We start from the raw sequence: 19531 nt of genomic DNA, 5'->3' as shown, positions 1-19531 counted from the left end.
ACATTATTTGATTCCTTACCTGATTCCGGACCCAGCACATCTCCGAGCCTGGAAAGGACATTATTTCAGCATGCGTCGCTTCGCCAGCAGCAGCGCCACGTTATACTCACTAGTCCACCACATCTTTCCACTCGGCGCTGCCCCCATCATTTTCTTCGTCGAAACCCAGCACCTGGGGGGGAAACAAAAGGAATAACAAGGTGAGCCGAGAAAACCAACAAGGACAACCTCTTTGCCACCATAGGCTTACCTGCTTTACCACCAGAGGTATTATTCTTTAATTCGCCGCATCTTCCTATGCCGCACCTATAAAGGGAGAGAAAACAGCAAGTTAAACTCATGCAACTTTTACCGGACAGTGTTTGGTAATACAGACTCTTACCTGAACGCCATCAGCTGCCTCCAGGCAAAATTCTTTTGGACCCAGCTGCAACCTAACGAGGGAATGGAACAAGAGTGAACATCGGACATATTGAACTCTTTGAACTTTATAGACACTGGAGTCAATATTCCTCCGGATCTCCTCCAGTACCTTCAACCCAGTGAAGTAACTGGTATCTATGCGCCCCTGCATGCCATGCAGGATGGAGAGCTCATCATTTAAAAACATAAGGTGAAGTTACCAAAAGGGAATATCGGAGGTGATTAGTGGGGAGAACGAGAACTGTTGGGGGGCCATCACTAAAGTCCACGGGTGGCTAAATCCCTTCCTCCACTTGCAGGAGAATACTTCTACGAGTCCAGCAGACAAGATTAGGCGGGCCAGTCCAGACTGTCATCTCTTCACTACGCATCACGTTGGTGGAGACCGCAGCTGTCCGGGTCCGATTGACGCCCCTGTGGGAACCAGGTGAGCGTAACAGAACGCAAAGCCTATCTACAAATCCCCACCCGGGCATAATGGAGACCTCAGAAACCCACCAACTAGCCCAATTGTTAGGAGAACTTAGGGCAGAAGTGCACTCCGCGTGCCAAGAAACTAATGCCCTCAGGAGAGAACTGATTGTATCAAAGGAGCGCACTGATGATCTTGCCAGACAACTGCTGCAAAACCAAGCTGGGTAAACACCACTACCTGGACTTGGGGGGAATTCAACCCCCGTTTCATCGAGCAGCCCTGTGCAAGTGGTTCTACCAGGGAGCATTCCTTTAGCTCCACCCGAACGCTTTGCTGGGGACTGGAAAAGGTTTGCCGTGTTCATGAACCAATGCCGCTTGCACTTTTTTATGCAGACCAGGAGCTTTTCCAAACGACCAAGCCAAAGTAGCCTTTGTACTGTCATACCTTAGTGGCAGCGCAGCCGATTGGTCAATTCCATTCGTCAACCAGGATGACCCTCTTCTTCGGGATTTTCAGGGTTTTCAATTGAGCATGGAAAGATTATTCGCCAGACATTCACAGGGACAGGCCCTGGATAACGATTTTCTATCCCTACGACAAGGAAACCAGGACCTGCTAACTTATATCGCAACCTTCAATAGGTTGGTGGTGGAAACCGGATGGCCAGAGGTAAAGCGAATTACATTATTTCATCGTGGACTTCGGGGTGAACTCAAAGATGTTTTGGCCCAAGTTGTGTGTGAACCCACCTCAGGATTGCGCAGAATATATAGACTTAGTGGTCCAGCTAGACCACCGACTTCAGAATAGAAAAGCTGATCGAGCTAAGTTCGAGAATCGAGTATTGGTTAAACCCAATGTTACTCCCAAAGGAACAGATGCATCAGAACCAATGCAGATTGGGGGGGTTAAGGGACCCTTAACTCAAAAAGAAAGAGAAAGGAGACGACAGATGCAGTTGTGTCTGTTCTGTGGGGCCTCAGGACATTTTCTACAGGATTGCCCTACAAAACCATCCAAGAAAGTAGTCGGAGTTGCTGATAGAAATCAAACAGAGCCTGATTTGGGAAACGACCACGCCCAACAAGCATAGAGGTCCGCTTGCCGAGCTTAAAGAAGGACACTCAGACCTTGCACCTAATCATACCAATGGTCCTTATTGATCCAAGGCAGCCATCACGTATGCACACAGTTAGGGCATACATTGATAGCGGTGCCGTAGAAAACTATGTGGACCACGAATTGGCTTCTAGGATGGATCTACCTCTCTGCAAAAAGACCACTTCGGATGTTATCACCACAGTCGATTGAACTGAAATTGCTGCTGGGCCTGTAACTCATTCCACCACAGAGATGACACTGTTGGGTCAAGATGGGCATTGAGAGACTATTGTGTTTGACTTAATCAAAGCCCTGCAGTTCCAAATAATACTGGGGATACCTTGGTTGGAAACACATAATCCTTGTATTGATTGGCGAGAGAAGACAGTAACCTTCCCGGAGTGTGCACACACCTGTTACCCGGAAAAAACCTTGAACAAAAGCCTGGCCACAGTCGCTAATCCAGTCATGCAGTTACCTCAGGAATATCAAGAATTCCAGGATGTTTTCCAAAAAGAACAGGCAAACGCCTTACCACCTCATAGATCATACGATTGTCAAATCGACCTCATACCCGGTGCACAACCTCCATGCAGTAGAATCTATGCCCTTACGGAACCCGAAAACCGTCACCTACGACAATACTTGGACCAATACCTTGCTAATGGCTTCATTCGTCCTTCTAAGTCCCCTGCATCTTCATCTTTATTCTTCGTGCCCAAAAAGGAAGGTGACCTCAGAACGTGCATAGACTACTGCGCATTAAACCAGATCACGGTGAAGAACCGATATCCATTGCCTCTGATCCCCGAACTACTAGACCAAGTAAAGGATGCTTGCATCTACACTAAATTAGATCTCCGAGGGGCATATCATCTGGTACGTGTCAAGAAGGGCCACGAATGGAAGACCGCTTTTCGCACCAAGTACGGATTATTCGAAGATCAGGTGATGCCCTTCGGGTTGTGCAATGCACCAGCAGCCTTCCAGTATTTTATGAACGATGTCCTTCGTGAACTCATTGACGTCTGTGTTGTTGTATAAATAGACGATATTCTAGTGTACTCCTCCTCAGAATCAGACCATGTTAAGCATGTTCGTGCAGTCCTTGAGAAACTACGCCAGTACAAGTTATATGCAAAACTGGAAAAATGTGTTTTTCATGCTACAGAAGTTGAATTCCTTGGATTTATCCTGACTCCAAAAGGAGTCCGAATGGACTTTCGAAAGGTGGACGCAATTCTCAAGTGACCATCACCCAGTTCAGTTAAAGGGGTGCAAAGCATGCTTGGATTTGCTAATTTCTACTGCAAATTTATTCCTGACTTCTCATATGTTGTACACCCCATCACAGCACTTTTGCGAAAAAACAAACGCTTCTTGTGGACCGAAGAGGCTGAAAAAGCCTTCCAAGAACTGAAATTGAAATTCACGTCGGCACCTGTCTTAAAGCATCCACGCCCCGAGCTCCCATACATAGTTGAAACCGATGCATCCAGTTTAGCTATGGGGCTGTCCTGTCCCAGAAGGATCCAGAAACCGGTCAACTTCATCCAGTAGCATTTTGGTCCAGAAAATTCTCGGCCCCCGAATTAAACTATGCAGTTACCTATAAAGAGTTGTTAGCCATCAAATCCGCCTTCAAGGCTTGGCGGCGTTATCTTCTCGGTGCCAGGCATACCATTACTGTAATCACTGATCACAGGAACTTGCAGTATTTAAAAACAGCCTAGGCCCAATCATTGCGTCAACTTCGATGGGCCTTATTCCTTGCCGAATTCAATTTCATGATCACTTACCGACCAGGTTGTAAGAATGGTAAGGCAGACGCTTTATCCCGAATCGGGATGGGAGAAGCATATTCGAACTCGGAACTGGTGCCTATAATTCCTGAACAAAGAATTCTTGGGATAACTACTCTACAGACCTTAGAAGATATTCATTTAAAGATCCAACAACTTTTCGATTCAGCAGCCCTGCAGGACTGGGTTAAAAAGGGCCAAGATTATTCAGTTGTCAATGACCTACCTTACTATCAAGGGCGTCTATTTCTACCACACAAGGAACTACAAGAACAAGTCATCTCCAATTACCATGAAGCTCTGATGGAAGGGCACCCAGGTATTCAAAAACTGAAGCTAAAATTAAAAGACAATTCTGGTGGCCCACCTGGCGAAAAGATGTAAAGTCATTTGTACTGTCTTGTGGCATCTGCGCCCAGAACAAAAGCCAAAAGAAGAAACCAGCTGGTCTTTTACAACCTTTAGATATTCCACCCACACCATGGCACACTTTGTCTTTAGACTTTATTACAGATCTACCACCATGTAATGGATTCAACACCATTCTAGTTATTGTGGATCTTTTTTCCAAGATGGCCCACTTTATTCCTTTAAAAGGATTACCTTCTGCTTCAATCTTGGCCAAGGAATTTCTCGAAAATATTGTTCGAATACATGGATTTCCTTCCATATTGATCTCTGACCGAGGTAGTCAGTTCATTTTACAATTTTGGCAGATGTGTTGTCAATTGGCACACATCGACGTAAGGTTATCAACCAGTCACCATCCCCAAACCATTGGTCAGACGGAGAGAACCAACCAGACCCTTGAACAATACCTACGTTGTATGCTCCACCAAACCGAAGGTAATTGGAAGGACATTTTATGGATTTCTGAATATGCATACAATAACTCTGTACATTCACGAACCGGACAAAGCCCTTTTTATACCATATATGGACATCACCCTCGAACCTCAGAACACGATTCGCCCCAGCATTTAGAAATGCCGGCAGTAACTCATCTGCATTCTACTATTACGCAAGCCTTTAAAGTGGCAACAAAACATTTGAAACAAGCAAAGGAGAAATACAAGAAAAATGCTGATCAACATAGAAGTGAGACCCCACCAAATCGAATCAGAGACCAAGTTTGGCTGGCTACAAGACATATTCCTCTGAAGGGAACTCTGACTTTTAATCCTAGATATTTGGGACCTTACACCATTAAGAACATTATCACCCCGGCGGCCGTCAAATTAGAATTACCCTCGAATATGCGGATTCATCCTGTCTTTCATGTTTCACTTCTAAAACCAGCTCAACCCGGGACAAGATTAACCAAACCACCTGACCACATCCTAATAGATGGAGAACCTGAATTTGAGGTAAAAAACATCCTGGACTGTAAAATGGTTAAATCAAGACTTTTTTATTTAATCGACTGGAAGGGTTACGGACCACAAGAAAGGTCATGGGAACCTAGTGACCACGTTCATGCTCCTCGATTGGTGAAAAAATTCCATCAGGACTTCCCAGACAAGCCATGGCCCAGGGGAAGAACAACTTTAGGAAGGGCCTTGGGGGGGAGTGCTGTCATGATGCCTACCCCCAGGCATCCGGATCGAGTCCATCAGCCCCGGGAGCAGGCATCCAGATACTCATTAAAACCCCAACAGCCCCGGCTGGGGGCTGTTTGGATTCAGTCCTGGGGGCTGTTTGGATTCAGTCCTGGCGCCTTAGGCACCAGGCTCATCATAGAAATCAGTCCTGGCGCCATAGGCGCCAGCCTCATAGACTTTACTTACCTTATGCAGACCATGCTACAAATGAGTCCAAGCCAACATGAGGCCTGGATGGGACTATTTTATTACAGGGACTATTTTTCACTCGGGTGTGGTTCTTGGGAACTTTTTACCTGGGACTACTTTGCAGGCTATTTAAACCACACCCGAACAGCAGCCCATGCTTTGCGTTATTCTGCATCCAGCAGCGTGACGCTCACCGTGTCTGCAAGTCAGCATCCAGTCTTCTGCCACGCCCGCCTCGAATCCGGAGCTCCTAGACAAAAGGCAAAGAAAGGAGAAGTGGTTAGATCACAGACATTATTTGATTCCTTACCTGATTCCGGACCCAGCACATCTCCGAGCCTGGAAAGGACATTATTTCAGCACGCGTCGCTTCGCCAGCAGCAGCGCCGCGTTATACTCACCAGTCCACCGCATCTTTCCACTCGGCGCTGCCCCCATCATTTTCTTCGTCGAAACCCAGCACCTGGGGGGAAAACAAAAGGAATAACAAGGTGAGCTGAGAAAACCAACAAGGACAATCTCTTTGCCACCACAGGCTTACCTGCTTTACCACCGGAGGTATTATTCTTTAATTCGCCGCATCTTCCTATGCCACACCTATAAAGGGAGAGAAAACAGCAAGTTAAACTCATGCAACTTTTACCGGACAGTGTTTGGTAATACAGACTCTTACCTGAACGCCATCAGCTGCCTCCAGGCAAAATTCTTTTGGACCCAGCTGCAACCTAACGCAGGAATGGAACAAGAGTAAACATCGGACATATTGAACTCTTTGAACTTTATAGACACTGGAGTCAATATTCCTCCGGAACTCCTCCAGTACCTTCAACCCAGTGAAGTAACTGGTATCTACGCGCCCCTGCATGCCATGCAGGATGGAGAGCTCATCATTTAAAAACATAAGGTGAGGTTACCAAAAGGGAATATCGGAGGTGATTAGTGGGGAGAACGAGAACTGTTGGGGGGCCATCACTAAAGTCCACGTGTTGCTAAATCCCTTTCTCCACTTGCAGGAGAATACTTCTACGAGTCCAGCAGACAAGATTAGGCGGGCCAGTCCAGACTGTCATCTCTTCACTACGCATCACGTTGGTGGAGACCGCAGCTGCCCGGGTCCGATCGACGCCCCTGTGGGAACCAGGTGAGCGTAACAGGCAAACCTAGTTTTCCACGCAAAGTAAAACACAAGAAGGACTTTAACAAAAAGAAATGGCCAATAAACCCAACCGGAGCCAAGAGAAAGACAATTTGGTCAAGCGGGTTTATGTTTGAGGCTAATATAATAGCCAAGAACAGTACCACGTTTATCTAATGTAATCGCGGTAGAAAAGTTAGGGTAGATACCACTGCCACCAGCCAAGTCTAAATGTTAAAAGAGCGAAACAATGCTCTAGGAGGTACAGATAAATAGGGATACGTGTTAACCCTTTCCAGTACTCCATGGAAGACGGGGTGTACTGGATCTGTGGTAGATTGACTAAGTAAAGTTAATGGTAACTTTACCCTTTTCTGGGGGACAGTAGTCGCCTCAGAAATGGAGTTGAGGGAAGTCTCAAAGACAACCCTGTGCCACGGCACTGAAGGTGCTGCGTGACACACAAAAAGAAGGGGACTACTGAAGTGGTGTACAGCATCCAACACAGAGACCCCTGAATGAGACAAGCGGAGGCCTCGCAGTCATCCACAAGACCTCACGGCCCTTCAACAGACTTGACGGTAACAACATTGGCTCCTTCAAAGTCTTCTCCTGCCACTGCCTGCTCTCCCTGATGGACACAGTCACCTTCCATCTCATCTGCAGACCGCCCACACCCAACACCGCCTTCATCAGAGACTTCATCGACCTAGTTACCACCATGTCGTTCACACACACCACCAACATATTCTTAGGCAAATTCAACTTCTTAGGCAACAGGCCACCAAACAGATGAAAGAAGCTCTTCTCGGCCTTCTTGACACCCTTAGCCTCACACAGCACACGAAAGACCCAACGCACAAGAAAGGGAACATCCTCAACCTAATCATACTGCACTGCCTTCCCTCCACTACAGCTCTCCTCTCCTGCTTGACTGGTCTGACCACCTAGCTGTGCCTTTCAACATCCTGCACACCATGTCAGTCAAGCGCTCCCAGTGGAAACCCTTCAGACAAACCTTTAGGTCCTTCAAGAACTTCCCTGTGGAAGCCCTCACTGGAGATCTCGCCAAACTCCACCTCACATGGACCAAACACCCCCAACCAAACTGCAACTCTCTACTGGAAGCACTCAATGCCACCCTCTCAGCCTCCATCGACTGGCACGCACCTCTGAAACATGGCACCTGCAAACCAAAACCGTCAGCACTCTGCTATACACAAGAATTCAACCTCAACAAAAGAGTTATCAGGAAACAAGAGAAAACCTGACACCACTCCAGTCCTGCATCCGACCTGGTGCTCCTCAAGGAACTTTGAGCAACCTGCCGACAACTAATCAACACAATCAAGGCCTCCTACAATCAGAACACCATTGCAGAAGCCGACAACAAAAGCAGAGCCATCTTCAAAGTGGTAAAGCACTGCGTCAAACGGCTACCGGAACGTGCCATACCACACTCCATCGAAAAATCCCCCACCATCAAAACATTCTTCATTGACAAAATCAGCAATAGGCACCAGTAAATAGACATCAGCTCTGCATCCACAGGCCCACCTCACTAAATCTCCACACCCTGGACAACATTCAAGACACACTCTACAAAGGACCTGGTAGAAACCCGGACTACCGTCAAAGCCACATCATATACAGATGACATCCTCCCAGCATCCATTGTCAAAACCCTCCATGCAGTAGCTCTCCTTCTCTACCTGCAGATCATCAACAGCTCCCTAACTCAATGCACCTTCTCATCATCCCTAAAATCAGGACAAATCCTGCCTCTACTAAATAAACCCACTCTGGATCCCGACAACCCGGGTAACTTTCACCCATCTTCCCTTCCTAGGTAAGATCATCGAGAAAGCGGTAGCTGCGCAACTGCAGCAATACATCGACACCACCTATCTCCTCTAAGCCTACCAATCCGGGTTCAGACCCAGAGACAGCACGGAGACGGCTATCACATGGGTGGTCGACGACACCCTCAACATCCTTGACGACGGCCACCTTTGTCTCCTGGTTCTACTCAACTACTTGATAGCTTTCGACACAATGGACCACCAGACGCTCACAGACACCCTACATCAGCGCATGGGGATCAGCTGCCTTCTCCTACGCTGGTCCACGTCCTACCTCGCCAACCACCAGCAGTATGTTCAGATGGAATCCTCTAGATTGCAAGTGCTACCCATCACCTGTGGAGTCCCACAGGGTTCCATCCTCTCTCCTGTGATCTTCTATCTATACATGGAGCCACTCAGAGCCCTCCTAGCCACACACAAAATCGACATCCACCAATATGCCAACGACACACAGCTATACCTCAAGATCAGCTCATCAAGGACATCCACAATCTCAAAACCTGCCTCTCACTGATACAATCTTGGATGTCCAGTGCATACTTGAAGCTCAACCTCTTCAAAACCGAATTCATACTCCTCACCAACAACACGAACACCCAGACATACAGACCTGGCTATCAACCATGAACCTTGAGGGCTTCACACCTGAGCTCACCTCCTGCACCAAGTCCCTCTGGTTCCACATCGACAAACACCTCTCCTTCAAGACACATATAGCTAAGAAAACTTAGACAGCCTTATATCAGCTCTCCCTCCTGTGGAAAGTCAACCACTTCCTCCCTCTGGACAGCTTTAGATCCACTGTTCTAGCACTGGTCCTATCCCACCTGGATGGGGGCAATGCCCTCCTCGAAGGCCTCCTGTCGTCCACCCTTGTGCCCTTGAGAAGTGTCCTTCATGCAGCCGCACGCCTCATCAAGGGTCTACGCAAATAGGACCACATCACCTCGGCTCTCATCGACCTTCACTGGCTCCTACTTCACGCACTAATTACCTTCAAGTCTTGCTGCATCATCTATAAAGCAGTCGCTCTGAAGTCACCCAGATACTTTGCAGAGAATCTCAGCATCTCTAGTAGACAGCGCACCACCAGAAGCCAGGACACCTGCCGACTTGAAATCTGCTGCTGCAAAAAGGAAAGGACCAGAAAACAAGCCTTCTCTGCCTACGCCAAGACTATAGAACCTCCTCCCTGTCAGCATCAGACTCACCCCCACGCTCCTACAATTCAGAAACAAACTCAAGACCCACCTCTTGAAGGAGTCTCTACTCAACACCTAGTCCATCACATCATCCTCTGCGCCACCTGACTCGCTAGATGTTGTGCGTCCCTCTGCTTACTGCCACCCTGTACAGCTCTATCTTCCTCTGGGCCCATCTGTATCCTACACATTGCTGTTGTTGTTACCTCTGAAAAGCTTGCTGTTATGCATCTGTACTGTTGTATGCCCCGCTTTGAAACAATTTTGCTAAATATATAAGCACCTAACAAATGACCAATAAATAAATAAAGCGCTCTGTTGTGTAACTGTATTGTTGTACACATCTGTAAACTGTTCCGTAGCTTCTCGTAGCTAGGTATATGCTCAATTAATAAAATAATAATAAGTAAGGTACAGAACACTGGCACATCCAGTCCCGCCAGCCTTCAGTACCAACTGACACTCCATGCAGAATGCTCCCAACACCATGCATGTCAACCCCTCGATTTTTCATTTAAAAACAGTGCTATGTTTTACCGTCTCCTACCTAAAATAATTATAACCCCAATGCAATTCTATGGGAAAATTGTATTCTCCCGATTTCTGTGGTGAACCATAGCTCTCAACCATTTGTGTTGCAAAGGCGGGTGAAATCACCCGATTTTGTTTTTGGCGGGTGAGACGCCCATTGGAACGAATGGGCGTGCAGGAGGCTTGGCGGGTGAGTCCGCCCTTTACAAGGCGGTTGACACCCGCCAAAGCGTGTGAGTTGAGAGCTATGGGTGAACTCTCCCTCTCAGGGGCTCCAGAATGTTGGCCATGTCTGCAACACCTAAGCTACAACAGCTTGGTTATACTGAGAGTTTTAGATGGAAGCAGATGGTTATGGTGTGGTGGTAGTGCCAGGGTTCTGAATAGCTTGAAAGTAGGATTAAGCGTTTTCTAAACCCTATTTAATCATGAAATTGTGTTTATTCAAAATGCATCCTTTCTCTTTTGGTAAAATGTCTTAAAAATAGCTATAACCCCATATATGCCAATTTAAAGTAGTTTTCCAGAGATGTTTGCCGTCCTTCTTTTAAACAATATTTTTATACACACAAAACAGGCCTGGAGAATTGTTTTCGGTTTCTATAGCCATTTGTCTGTAATCTGAGAGCACGTTCCTCTTTATGGAAATAAAAAACGCACTGTAGCGATAGACTGGGTAGAATGGCACCGAAAGCCCTGAAGAAATTTAGCCATTTTCAAGGAGAGATATTGTGGCTGAATGCTTAGCGAGCAAAGACACAAAGAGGTTTCTAACTGATACCACTTTAAAACATACCTTATTTTATACATATTGCGTACGTCACTGGACGCACATGGCGTGTATCTCTTAACAGTAATTTAAGAAATGTAATATTGTTAAGTAACGAAAATCCTCACACTGGCTCGTTTCTTTCGCTTACATTTAACTTCATCAGCAATAAATTGTACTGCATTTAAAATGCTAACCTAATCACCGTTTTAAAGTGGTTAATTTAAAACGAATGTAAGAATGTTGTCATTTCCAGATGGCCGACCACTAGTTTTTCGAGCTTCATCAGTCCGCCTTCTATGTCAATGTTGTGTTCTTGTCTGTGCATCATACACTCTTCCACGTGTCTTCACCAGCCTAGGCCATAAAAAAAGCTTCACAGACTTCCGGGTGTAGTATTCGTAAACACCCTCTGAAACTACATGTCCCATCAACCTACGGGTGAACTGCGCATGCGTAATAGGCCATATACTTGACTTCCTCTTTCTATTACATGATGGGATTTGTAGTATTTGTACTTGCTGTTGTCGACGTTAATGACTGAGGATGAGAGTACTTTATACTACATTTCCCTGCGGCCCGTCCGCAAACAGACCCCGGTCGTGTCCTGCAGAGCTGGTGCTGCTGCTGTTGTGAGTCACGTGTGCTGCCGTGTCCGTTGCTCGCTGCTGTGCTCGGGTTTTGCTGCTCCTCCTGTGGTCTCCTGTGCCTTCGGAGACTCCCTCTGCCTCCCAGCCCGGACCAGTGCTTGCCACGGGCGGATGAGACCATGAGTGATAATGATGACATCGAGGTGGAGAGTGATGTGAGTGCTTGGTTATAGAGGGGGGAGGTGTTGTAGGGAGCCCTGGTGGGGAAGTGCGCACTTGCATCCCTTTTTTCTTGTGCCCTGAGCTGCTGCCTGTCACTAACAGTAACGTGTCTGTGTTTCCTCTCTCCATTGCAGGAAGAGCCGCAGACCTTCCACTCCGAGGTGCGTCCTTCGCCTTTCTTTATTTTTTGGGCTTATTCCAGAGAAATGCTGGCCGTGAGAAGGGGCTAGGGATGCTCACGGCACGACCACTGTAAGGTGTTGTCGTTTTTCTATTGGCTGTTAAGAATCGTTTAACTTGAAGTGATGGACTCGATGCTCCTGACAATTAAGCCAGTTTGCTAAAGGTTATTATCGACGAATGGGTGCTTTAGATTCCCAATAATCCTGGCAAGACAACTGGGCATATTTCTCAGGATACTGAAGGAAAGAAAGGTTGCGACTTAAATGGGACTTGGTGGACATCACCATCCAGTGTGTTGAAAAGAAAAAGTGCATTGATTAACGATTGTCCGTAATTATCGATAAGGACGGTGGTATTTGTATGTGTGTGCAATATAATAGTGCTGGGGATCTTTGAGCAGTAGGTGACATTAATAGAATTTGAACGGTAACAGGCAAAAGTAGTAGGGTTAAAATTTAGCAGGTTTGGATTCTTTACTGTAGTTACTAAATAGCCTGTTGGGGTCTACTGAAGCCATCTACAATTAATTGACTGGACATTAAACCAATTGAGACTGATGAAATGGTGATGTTAGTAAATTGTGTGATCTGTAAGGGGAGTAATGTTCTTCATCAAGCGTTGAGGGTCATCAGTGCAAACATTTTAGAGTGCACTTTGAATTATTGATGGGATGTGCTTGATCATTTAAACCTGTAGGGTCTGCAATAAAATATTTGGGAACCTACTGCCTTAAAAGGGAAGTCCGTAAAGGCAATCTCTGGAATTCGTGGGATTGCCCTGAACTGGAACTGCACTAAAGGGGGAGCTAGTTAATACCACGAATGTCAATGTGTCGATCATAGGTCCAGATGAACTAAGAAGGGCAGTATCTCAACAGCACTGTGTTGCTCATTGATCTGGCATCAATCTTTATATTTAATACAGGGTTGATCTATTGAGAAATGACTGATATTTGTTGGCATTGACCAGTGTTAAGCAGCACCTACAGTATCAATTACGATCATTTTATTGTATTGGTAATGGTGAGGAGCCTACCAATACAGAGGGTGTTCTTCCTGAATCAGAGATGCTTTGTAGATCTTGAGAGTAGCGTCTTTTGCAGGCCTCAAAATTTGGGGAATGAAAATGACTATTGGCAAGTAAGAAATAGTGAGCCATGAGCTTGTGGTGAACTAAGGGGGGGAAGTGACTTGTTAGGCCTGGCTAGTAGCTTGCTTTGTACCCCTGGTCTATTGATCCAATAATTTATGGGCCATCTGTGATGGTTGCATATGATTGCTTTTGAAGGTATCCTGTATCTTGTTTGAGGAGTGCCAGCTGGTGAAGTAACGGGTTATGGTCGTTCGTATTTCTTTATGGAGGAATGAATGTGTTTCGCCCAGGAACACTTCACCCTACGTTGGAGGGCCGGGTGAAGTGAAAAAAATGACAAAAGTTTGTTGAATCCTAGACATTAATACTGGGGCAAGGCAGAAAGTAGCTTGAGGGCAGTAGATGCATACAGGATGCTATATAGTATATACATAGGAGCTTGGTGTATCTTCGTTAGGGAGGGTGGTAAGTAGAGGTTTCACGCTCTTGTCTCATGTGGTGAAGCTTGATGAGGATATAAGGGTGGAGGGTGTTTTTTTTTTTTTTTTTGAGTGGAGAGGATATGCTGGATGGTCGGGTACTGAGACATTCTGAGTGGTGCAAAAGCTGAGGTTGCAGGGAGGATAATAGTGGGGACGACCAGGTAGGAGGAGCCTATCTTGTGTTTTGAACAAAAGTAATTTTAATATACTAGTTAGGCAGAGAGAGCCAGCCAGATTGGGGGAGATTAAAGTGATGATGTTTGAGATCTGTTGAAAAGGGCCCAAATGTTGCGTGCTTAATGGGAAGGACAGAGTATGTTGAGCAGGCATGAAAATATGAATGAGATGAGTGTAATTTTTGATGATTAGAGATGAGCAGTGTGTCAGTTATTGTGCGGCGATGGCATTGTTTGACAAATAGGTGGGTGTGTGTGGCACCATGAGCTAATGAGTAGTAACATGGTTTTACTAAATTGTGTCAGATGGTTATGTGATTTAGAAACCATCCAAGTTAATATTGTATTTGTATCTGTGATTACGCAGTATTGCGGATCATCGTTCTGGGATCTAAATGCACAGTAAAGTGTTACCGCAGTGTCATCCATAAGTGTGCTGTGGATCGGCACTAAGCAACGAGAGTACGCTGTAGGTGCGATTAATGGAACCCTGCAGGTGATTGCTTGGTCAATTGCAATGACTATCCATCAGGCGCCATGACAAGAGTGATACTGTGTGTTTAGTGATCTCTGAAGGCGTGGGGCATCAACGGACAGCTTTTTGTTGAAAGTCGGAAGACTTGCGTTATTTTAAGCACTGTGGTAGAGCAAATGATGTTCACGGCTGGTTGAGACGCATTTAATTTTTCCTACCTGGTTGAATAGATTATGCCACCGGGAGCTGCAGCAAATCTGCAATTCAAGGAAACCCCACAAGGTTTTGGCAACAACGGTACATTTTGCTCTTGCTGTATCCCAACAGAATTGCCACTACTTCAACTGGCAGTATTCACATATACCCATGTGATAAAGCTAAGAGCTGCACATTATTTTTTTTTTATAACCCGATGAGTTAAGCAATGGGAGCTCGAGTGCAAAATCAATTATTTTGTTTTTTCAGGACGTAATTCTAAGAACTGGTGTGGCGCAGTATTGCTTCCTTAAGCATTACTCCACTGGGAGTTAGTCACCTGAAGGGTATTTAAGAAGCATGTGTCATTAACTTTGTTTTTGTCTTGGCAAAAGTAACATTGTTTGGAGTTCATGGATTTCAAGCTAGTTTTGCAACACTCTAAACACGCTGTAGGCCCTGGTGAGCTGATCCCTTTGTGTTGCCAGACTCCCATTAGTTCTTCATTCCCATTACTGGATATGGTAAATCTCTATTTGGGGGGGGGGGGTACACATCTACATGCACTTTTTGGTTATATTCTGTTCAGTTATTGACTGGTGTTCCTCGCCAAGTTTACCTGACCATCTTTTCAAAACTTGCGCGCACACATGTTTGCTATTGTTTTTCAAGTACTAGATGCGTTTTGAGAGGTTTTCTTACCATGGAACTCTGGATGCAGATGCCGGGAAAGCTTTAGTAAAACATGTGGGCACAGCCCGGTTTAAATGCAGATGGGTCACTCAAAGGTTCTTGTGCGCCGAGGGTTCAGGATGTGTTTGCCCAATGTGTTCTTCTGACTCGCCGCTTTTCGAATTGCAGCACAGCCGCTGTAAGAATCTTCCCCCCACGCAGCGCTTACTGCCCGCTGGCCCGCCCCAGGTCCTTCATACGAGGGCGGATTCGCATGCAGGGTGATAGGGGGAAGGTGTGGCCTTTGCATGGTGTAGGCTGCTTGTTTTATTCCCACTCCAGTACGAGCAGCTCCCCAAGCTCTGTGTTTTAGGCCGCGAATGCAGTTTGCCTTATTTAGACAGCTGGTGTTGCCCTCACAAAGGATTGGGAGGCTCAGACGGCGCACGTCGTGTTGTATGTTTGGCCGGCAATTCGCATGTGACCAGTAGAAGCCCTTGCCGAAAGATCTACAGGCACTGTTAGTGCCTTTTTAACGTTGAAAGTCGAAATGAGAACTTTAATCTCGTTTGTGCGTGTATTGCAATTCAGAAACCATTCTAATTGAGCATAAAGCAGATGGCGAGGTAGCGCTCGCAGCGCTGCCGAATTCGACGTGGTCCTGTTGATTACAATTTCGTTGCGAAATTGCAGGACTGGGCCTCTGCTTTTAATTAGTGACCTCTGTTATTGCTGCAATTGGGATTTGTGCACACTATCAGACGTGTTCTGAAATATCCTTTTAAGATGAACATGCAGGCAAACGGAGAAATTATCGGATTATTTACTGGTAATCCTTCATGGTTCCTTTGTAATATTCTTTTTCGTCAAAGTACTTACCTTAAATTCACGGACCCAATTTTTCCGTGGAGGCATATTACCTCTGACATATCCACAGCTCTTTATTTTTCCCCAAGCCGGATCATGGGAACTTCGACAGCCTGGTTGGACGGAGAAGGTTATCCTTACTGTGTTGAAGTCTAGGACTAGGAGTAATGAAGATTACTGGTAAAGGGAGCATTACCTTCTCGTCCCCTTTTCTCATCCTAGAACTTACTTTTGAGGTTCACCCAAGCTGAACCGTCTGGAAGGGCCCCAATGAACATCAACCCAATATAGTATTGGTGCATCTCAGTTGCACAAACGCTATACCCCTGTCAGTCCTTCCATTCCAGCCATTAGCACCTCATCCCTTGGGTTGTTTATGTTCAGTTAGTGTTTTATGTATGTATATGGATCTGCCTAGATGGCTGCCCTAGAGATTGCCAACAATGAACCCCCTAGCTCCCCCCCCCCTTCCACCTGACGAACATCTACCCCCGAGGCTGCCATGCCCGTAGTTGATTGACTTTGAACTTGGTCTGTTATGCGCGAACTGGATGGTTCGTATGACATTGTGGTAACTGTCCAAATCTGTCGGTTTATTGTTACAACTGAGGCTTTCTTGCATGGCCCTGCTACCCCACATCGGTCTGTTCGATCTTCTGATCTTGGCCCTATGATGGTACTCCATGGAAGCTTTCTTCACATCAATAGAATGCCAGGCCTCTTCATTTACAGACCTGGGTTCCTGAAAGAAAGTGGGAAGAACCACAAATTGTGAGGTATGGAATATGGACATAACTTTCGGAAGGAACTTGGGGGTCACAATTTAACCCATACGTAATTTTAAGAAAGGGATGTCTCCACAATTCCCGCCTAACTGATAAGCTGAGGTAATTGCAATTAGGACGGCTGTCTTATGCATTAGGAAATTGATGTCAATTTGATCAGTATGTTCAAAGGGGGGGGGGATCTTGAGAGAATCTGAGCACCAGGGGCACATCCCATGGTGGTGAGATTCTTGGATTGAAGTGGATATTATGTGCTAAACTCCTTAAGAATGTACCCACAAGGGGTTTGCCCTCCGTTTTGTCCCATGGGGTACCCTTTAGAACTTTAAGGTCAGCCCACAGACTAGATATTACCAACCCCTGTGAACCCCATTCTAGAGTAACTGAAAAATGGCTGAAATACTGCATTGAAGAGGAGAAATACCAGACCTTTCACACCACTTCAAAAAATTAAACCAATATCTGTCCTATGACTTCAAGGAAACTGGGCGATTGCAATGGATAATTCACTGCCACCTGCTGGGGAAAAACTTCACGACAGTAACTTACCCTTAGCTTCCAGACTGACCATTGGATCTCGTGCATACATGAGACCTCTTAGTTTGTAGCAGGCAAAGCTATCTCTGGATCCTCCAAACCCGCAGAGTATGAAGTTTTCAGAGTGGAAAGCCATTCCCTTCGTGGCCAATGGCAAACTACCAGAATCGCATGAGAATTGCTCTCCATGACCTTCCTGACAACTCTGGGGTATCCGGGTCAAGGGGTATGTATAGCAACTTCTGACCCCATTCCAGGTTCAGTGCCTCCACTCCCCCCTCTGTCTGAAACGTCCTCACACAGGTCAATCTTTGCTGATATCTGAGAGGCAAGCAAGTCTTATCATGGCAGTTCTGATAGTTTGCCAGCTCTATGAAAAGGTTGTCTTGACGGGGACAGCTTCTGAGAACTCCTCTGTCTGCTTTGACATTCTCTATCTCGCAAATGTGAACTCACTTCAGGGACCTTGGATGCTTCTCTGCCAATGACCTTACCTCCCAGGCAAGGAAGTTCAGGGATGACTACCTGAACCCCCGGACCCATACCCCTACACCCCCATATCAATGGATGTATGGATTTGTCAGTCCTTACCAACACTGCTACACCCTTTACTATCCAAGAGATCTCCCCAGGATCCCTGCCAATTTCCTCCAACTTGAGGACCTGGAGAAGCCCAGGATGGCACCCCAACCCAGACTTCTTGAATCTGTGGTAAGAATGGTCTTTAAGGTCGAGTCCAAGCCAATCCCCTTCCGTACATTCCCTATGTGCAACACCTTCCCACCTCTGCTGCTGGATCTCGGGATTCAAGGATTTTGTATGTCTGTGTGGCAAGGAGTTCAAGGAAACGGGCACACCAATTGGCCCTGAACTACTAGATCTTGTTCCGATGTCTATTTTGCTCTGTCGCCTGAAGGTTTGTGGCCCTTTCCATAGGAAGAAAGGGCCTTTCCACACCACCCCAACTTCTAGAAAGAACCCCCTCCAGTGCGACACCAAGCCCCTATGATGGTCAAGATATTTGCCAGTTTAAAAGAAACACCCATTTCTGCAAGGCTTTGTGCACTATCTGAAGATAGGCCGTACAGTCACACCTTTGATGAAGTAGTCGTCCAGTTATAGGGAATATTTGATTCCGCTCCAGATGGGAGATTACTTGCCATCTTTGTGAAGATTTTGGGAACAGGGTTCAACCGAAGGGGGAAGAACCTGCATTTGATAATGTCTCGCCCTACACACTGCTAACCTGAGGAACATCTGCTGCAAAGGCCTGATGGGTCTAGTGACACAATCCAATCCCCTTGGTCACTAGAGGAGTGACCTTTGGAACATTTTCTGTTTTGAATCTTTTCCACGTCTCCTGGATTCTGTGCTTTCAGATCCAAAATCAACCTGATTTCCCTGATGTTTTCGGGACCAGGGAAGCTACAATAGGACCCCTCAACCTGCTTATGTTTGGGAACTCTCACAATAGCCCTTGCAGTTCCCGGATGTTTGTTTTTGCTTCTTGGCATATCTGATAACCCCACCGCGCAGTCTGTGACTTGCCCAGGCACAGCTCTAGACAACTTTTCGCAAGCTGTGAAAAATGACTGGAGTCTTCCCTGCCATCTGTGGTTGTCAGGACTTCTGATTCTTAATGGGTGACTTCTGCATCCCAGGTTGTCCTCGATCTAAATCCTTGAGCTTTTTGGATAGTCTTGCCCCTGCCGCCAGGTGGGACTCCTGGATCCTGATGACTTGCGTTTAGACCCCATTGAGGAACTCTTCTTTCTTAGTTTGTCCACCAGGAGCACTTTGTGGACCTTGTCTTCTACGGAGTCCCCACATGTTTTTTTTTTTCCCCCTCAAAATGAATTTTCAGGGCTGTAGCCGTCTGTGATCCTTCCATTTTCCAGTGTCTCAGGTGAGTATGCTGTGTGGCCGAAATACCTGCTCCCATCTCCATAGCCATACCCTGGACACAGTCATAAGCCAGATCAGATAAGGGTCCCACTTTTTCTGGACCTTAGCCAAGATTGGGGTGCAATACGGTCTATCCTCCATGGCCTTGCGTGCCTAGCTTGTTAAAAATCACCCAGGACAGTTTCAGCTCAGCGTCTCGGGAGGATAGCTCAGCTGCAACCTGCTCGCCTTGGAAGCAAGATGACACAGAGCAAAACAGGTTTGTTCCCTGGGTCAGCTCTTAGAAACCTCTGGGTATTACGTTATAAATAACC

At 46.3% G+C, this 19531-nt stretch overlaps 1 protein-coding gene across 2 annotated transcripts in view; it reads left to right on the top strand.

Annotated features, from left to right (window-relative positions):
* The first annotated feature begins 11603 nt into the window (after window positions 1-11603).
* MAX (MYC associated factor X) overlaps window positions 11604-19531 on the top strand; it is a 107590-nt gene continuing 99662 nt past the window's right edge. Inside the window, exons 1-2 of one of the 2 annotated variants that reach the window (XM_069638669.1) lie at window positions 11604-11841; window positions 11983-12009. In XM_069638669.1, the coding sequence (XP_069494770.1) occupies window positions 11806-11841; window positions 11983-12009 (63 nt within the window). In that variant the 5' untranslated portion in view covers window positions 11604-11805. The remainder of the gene's footprint in view (window positions 11842-11982; window positions 12010-19531) is intronic. The other variant, XM_069638671.1, reaches the window with a different exon arrangement.

Source organism: Ambystoma mexicanum, chromosome 14 (assembly GCF_040938575.1).
Source record: "Ambystoma mexicanum isolate Mex_15411 chromosome 14, UKY_AmexF1_1, whole genome shotgun sequence".
NCBI lineage: Eukaryota > Metazoa > Chordata > Amphibia > Caudata > Ambystomatidae > Ambystoma > Ambystoma mexicanum.
Note: the sequence above shows the minus strand (reverse complement) of the source record. Positions and strands in the feature narration are given on the sequence as shown.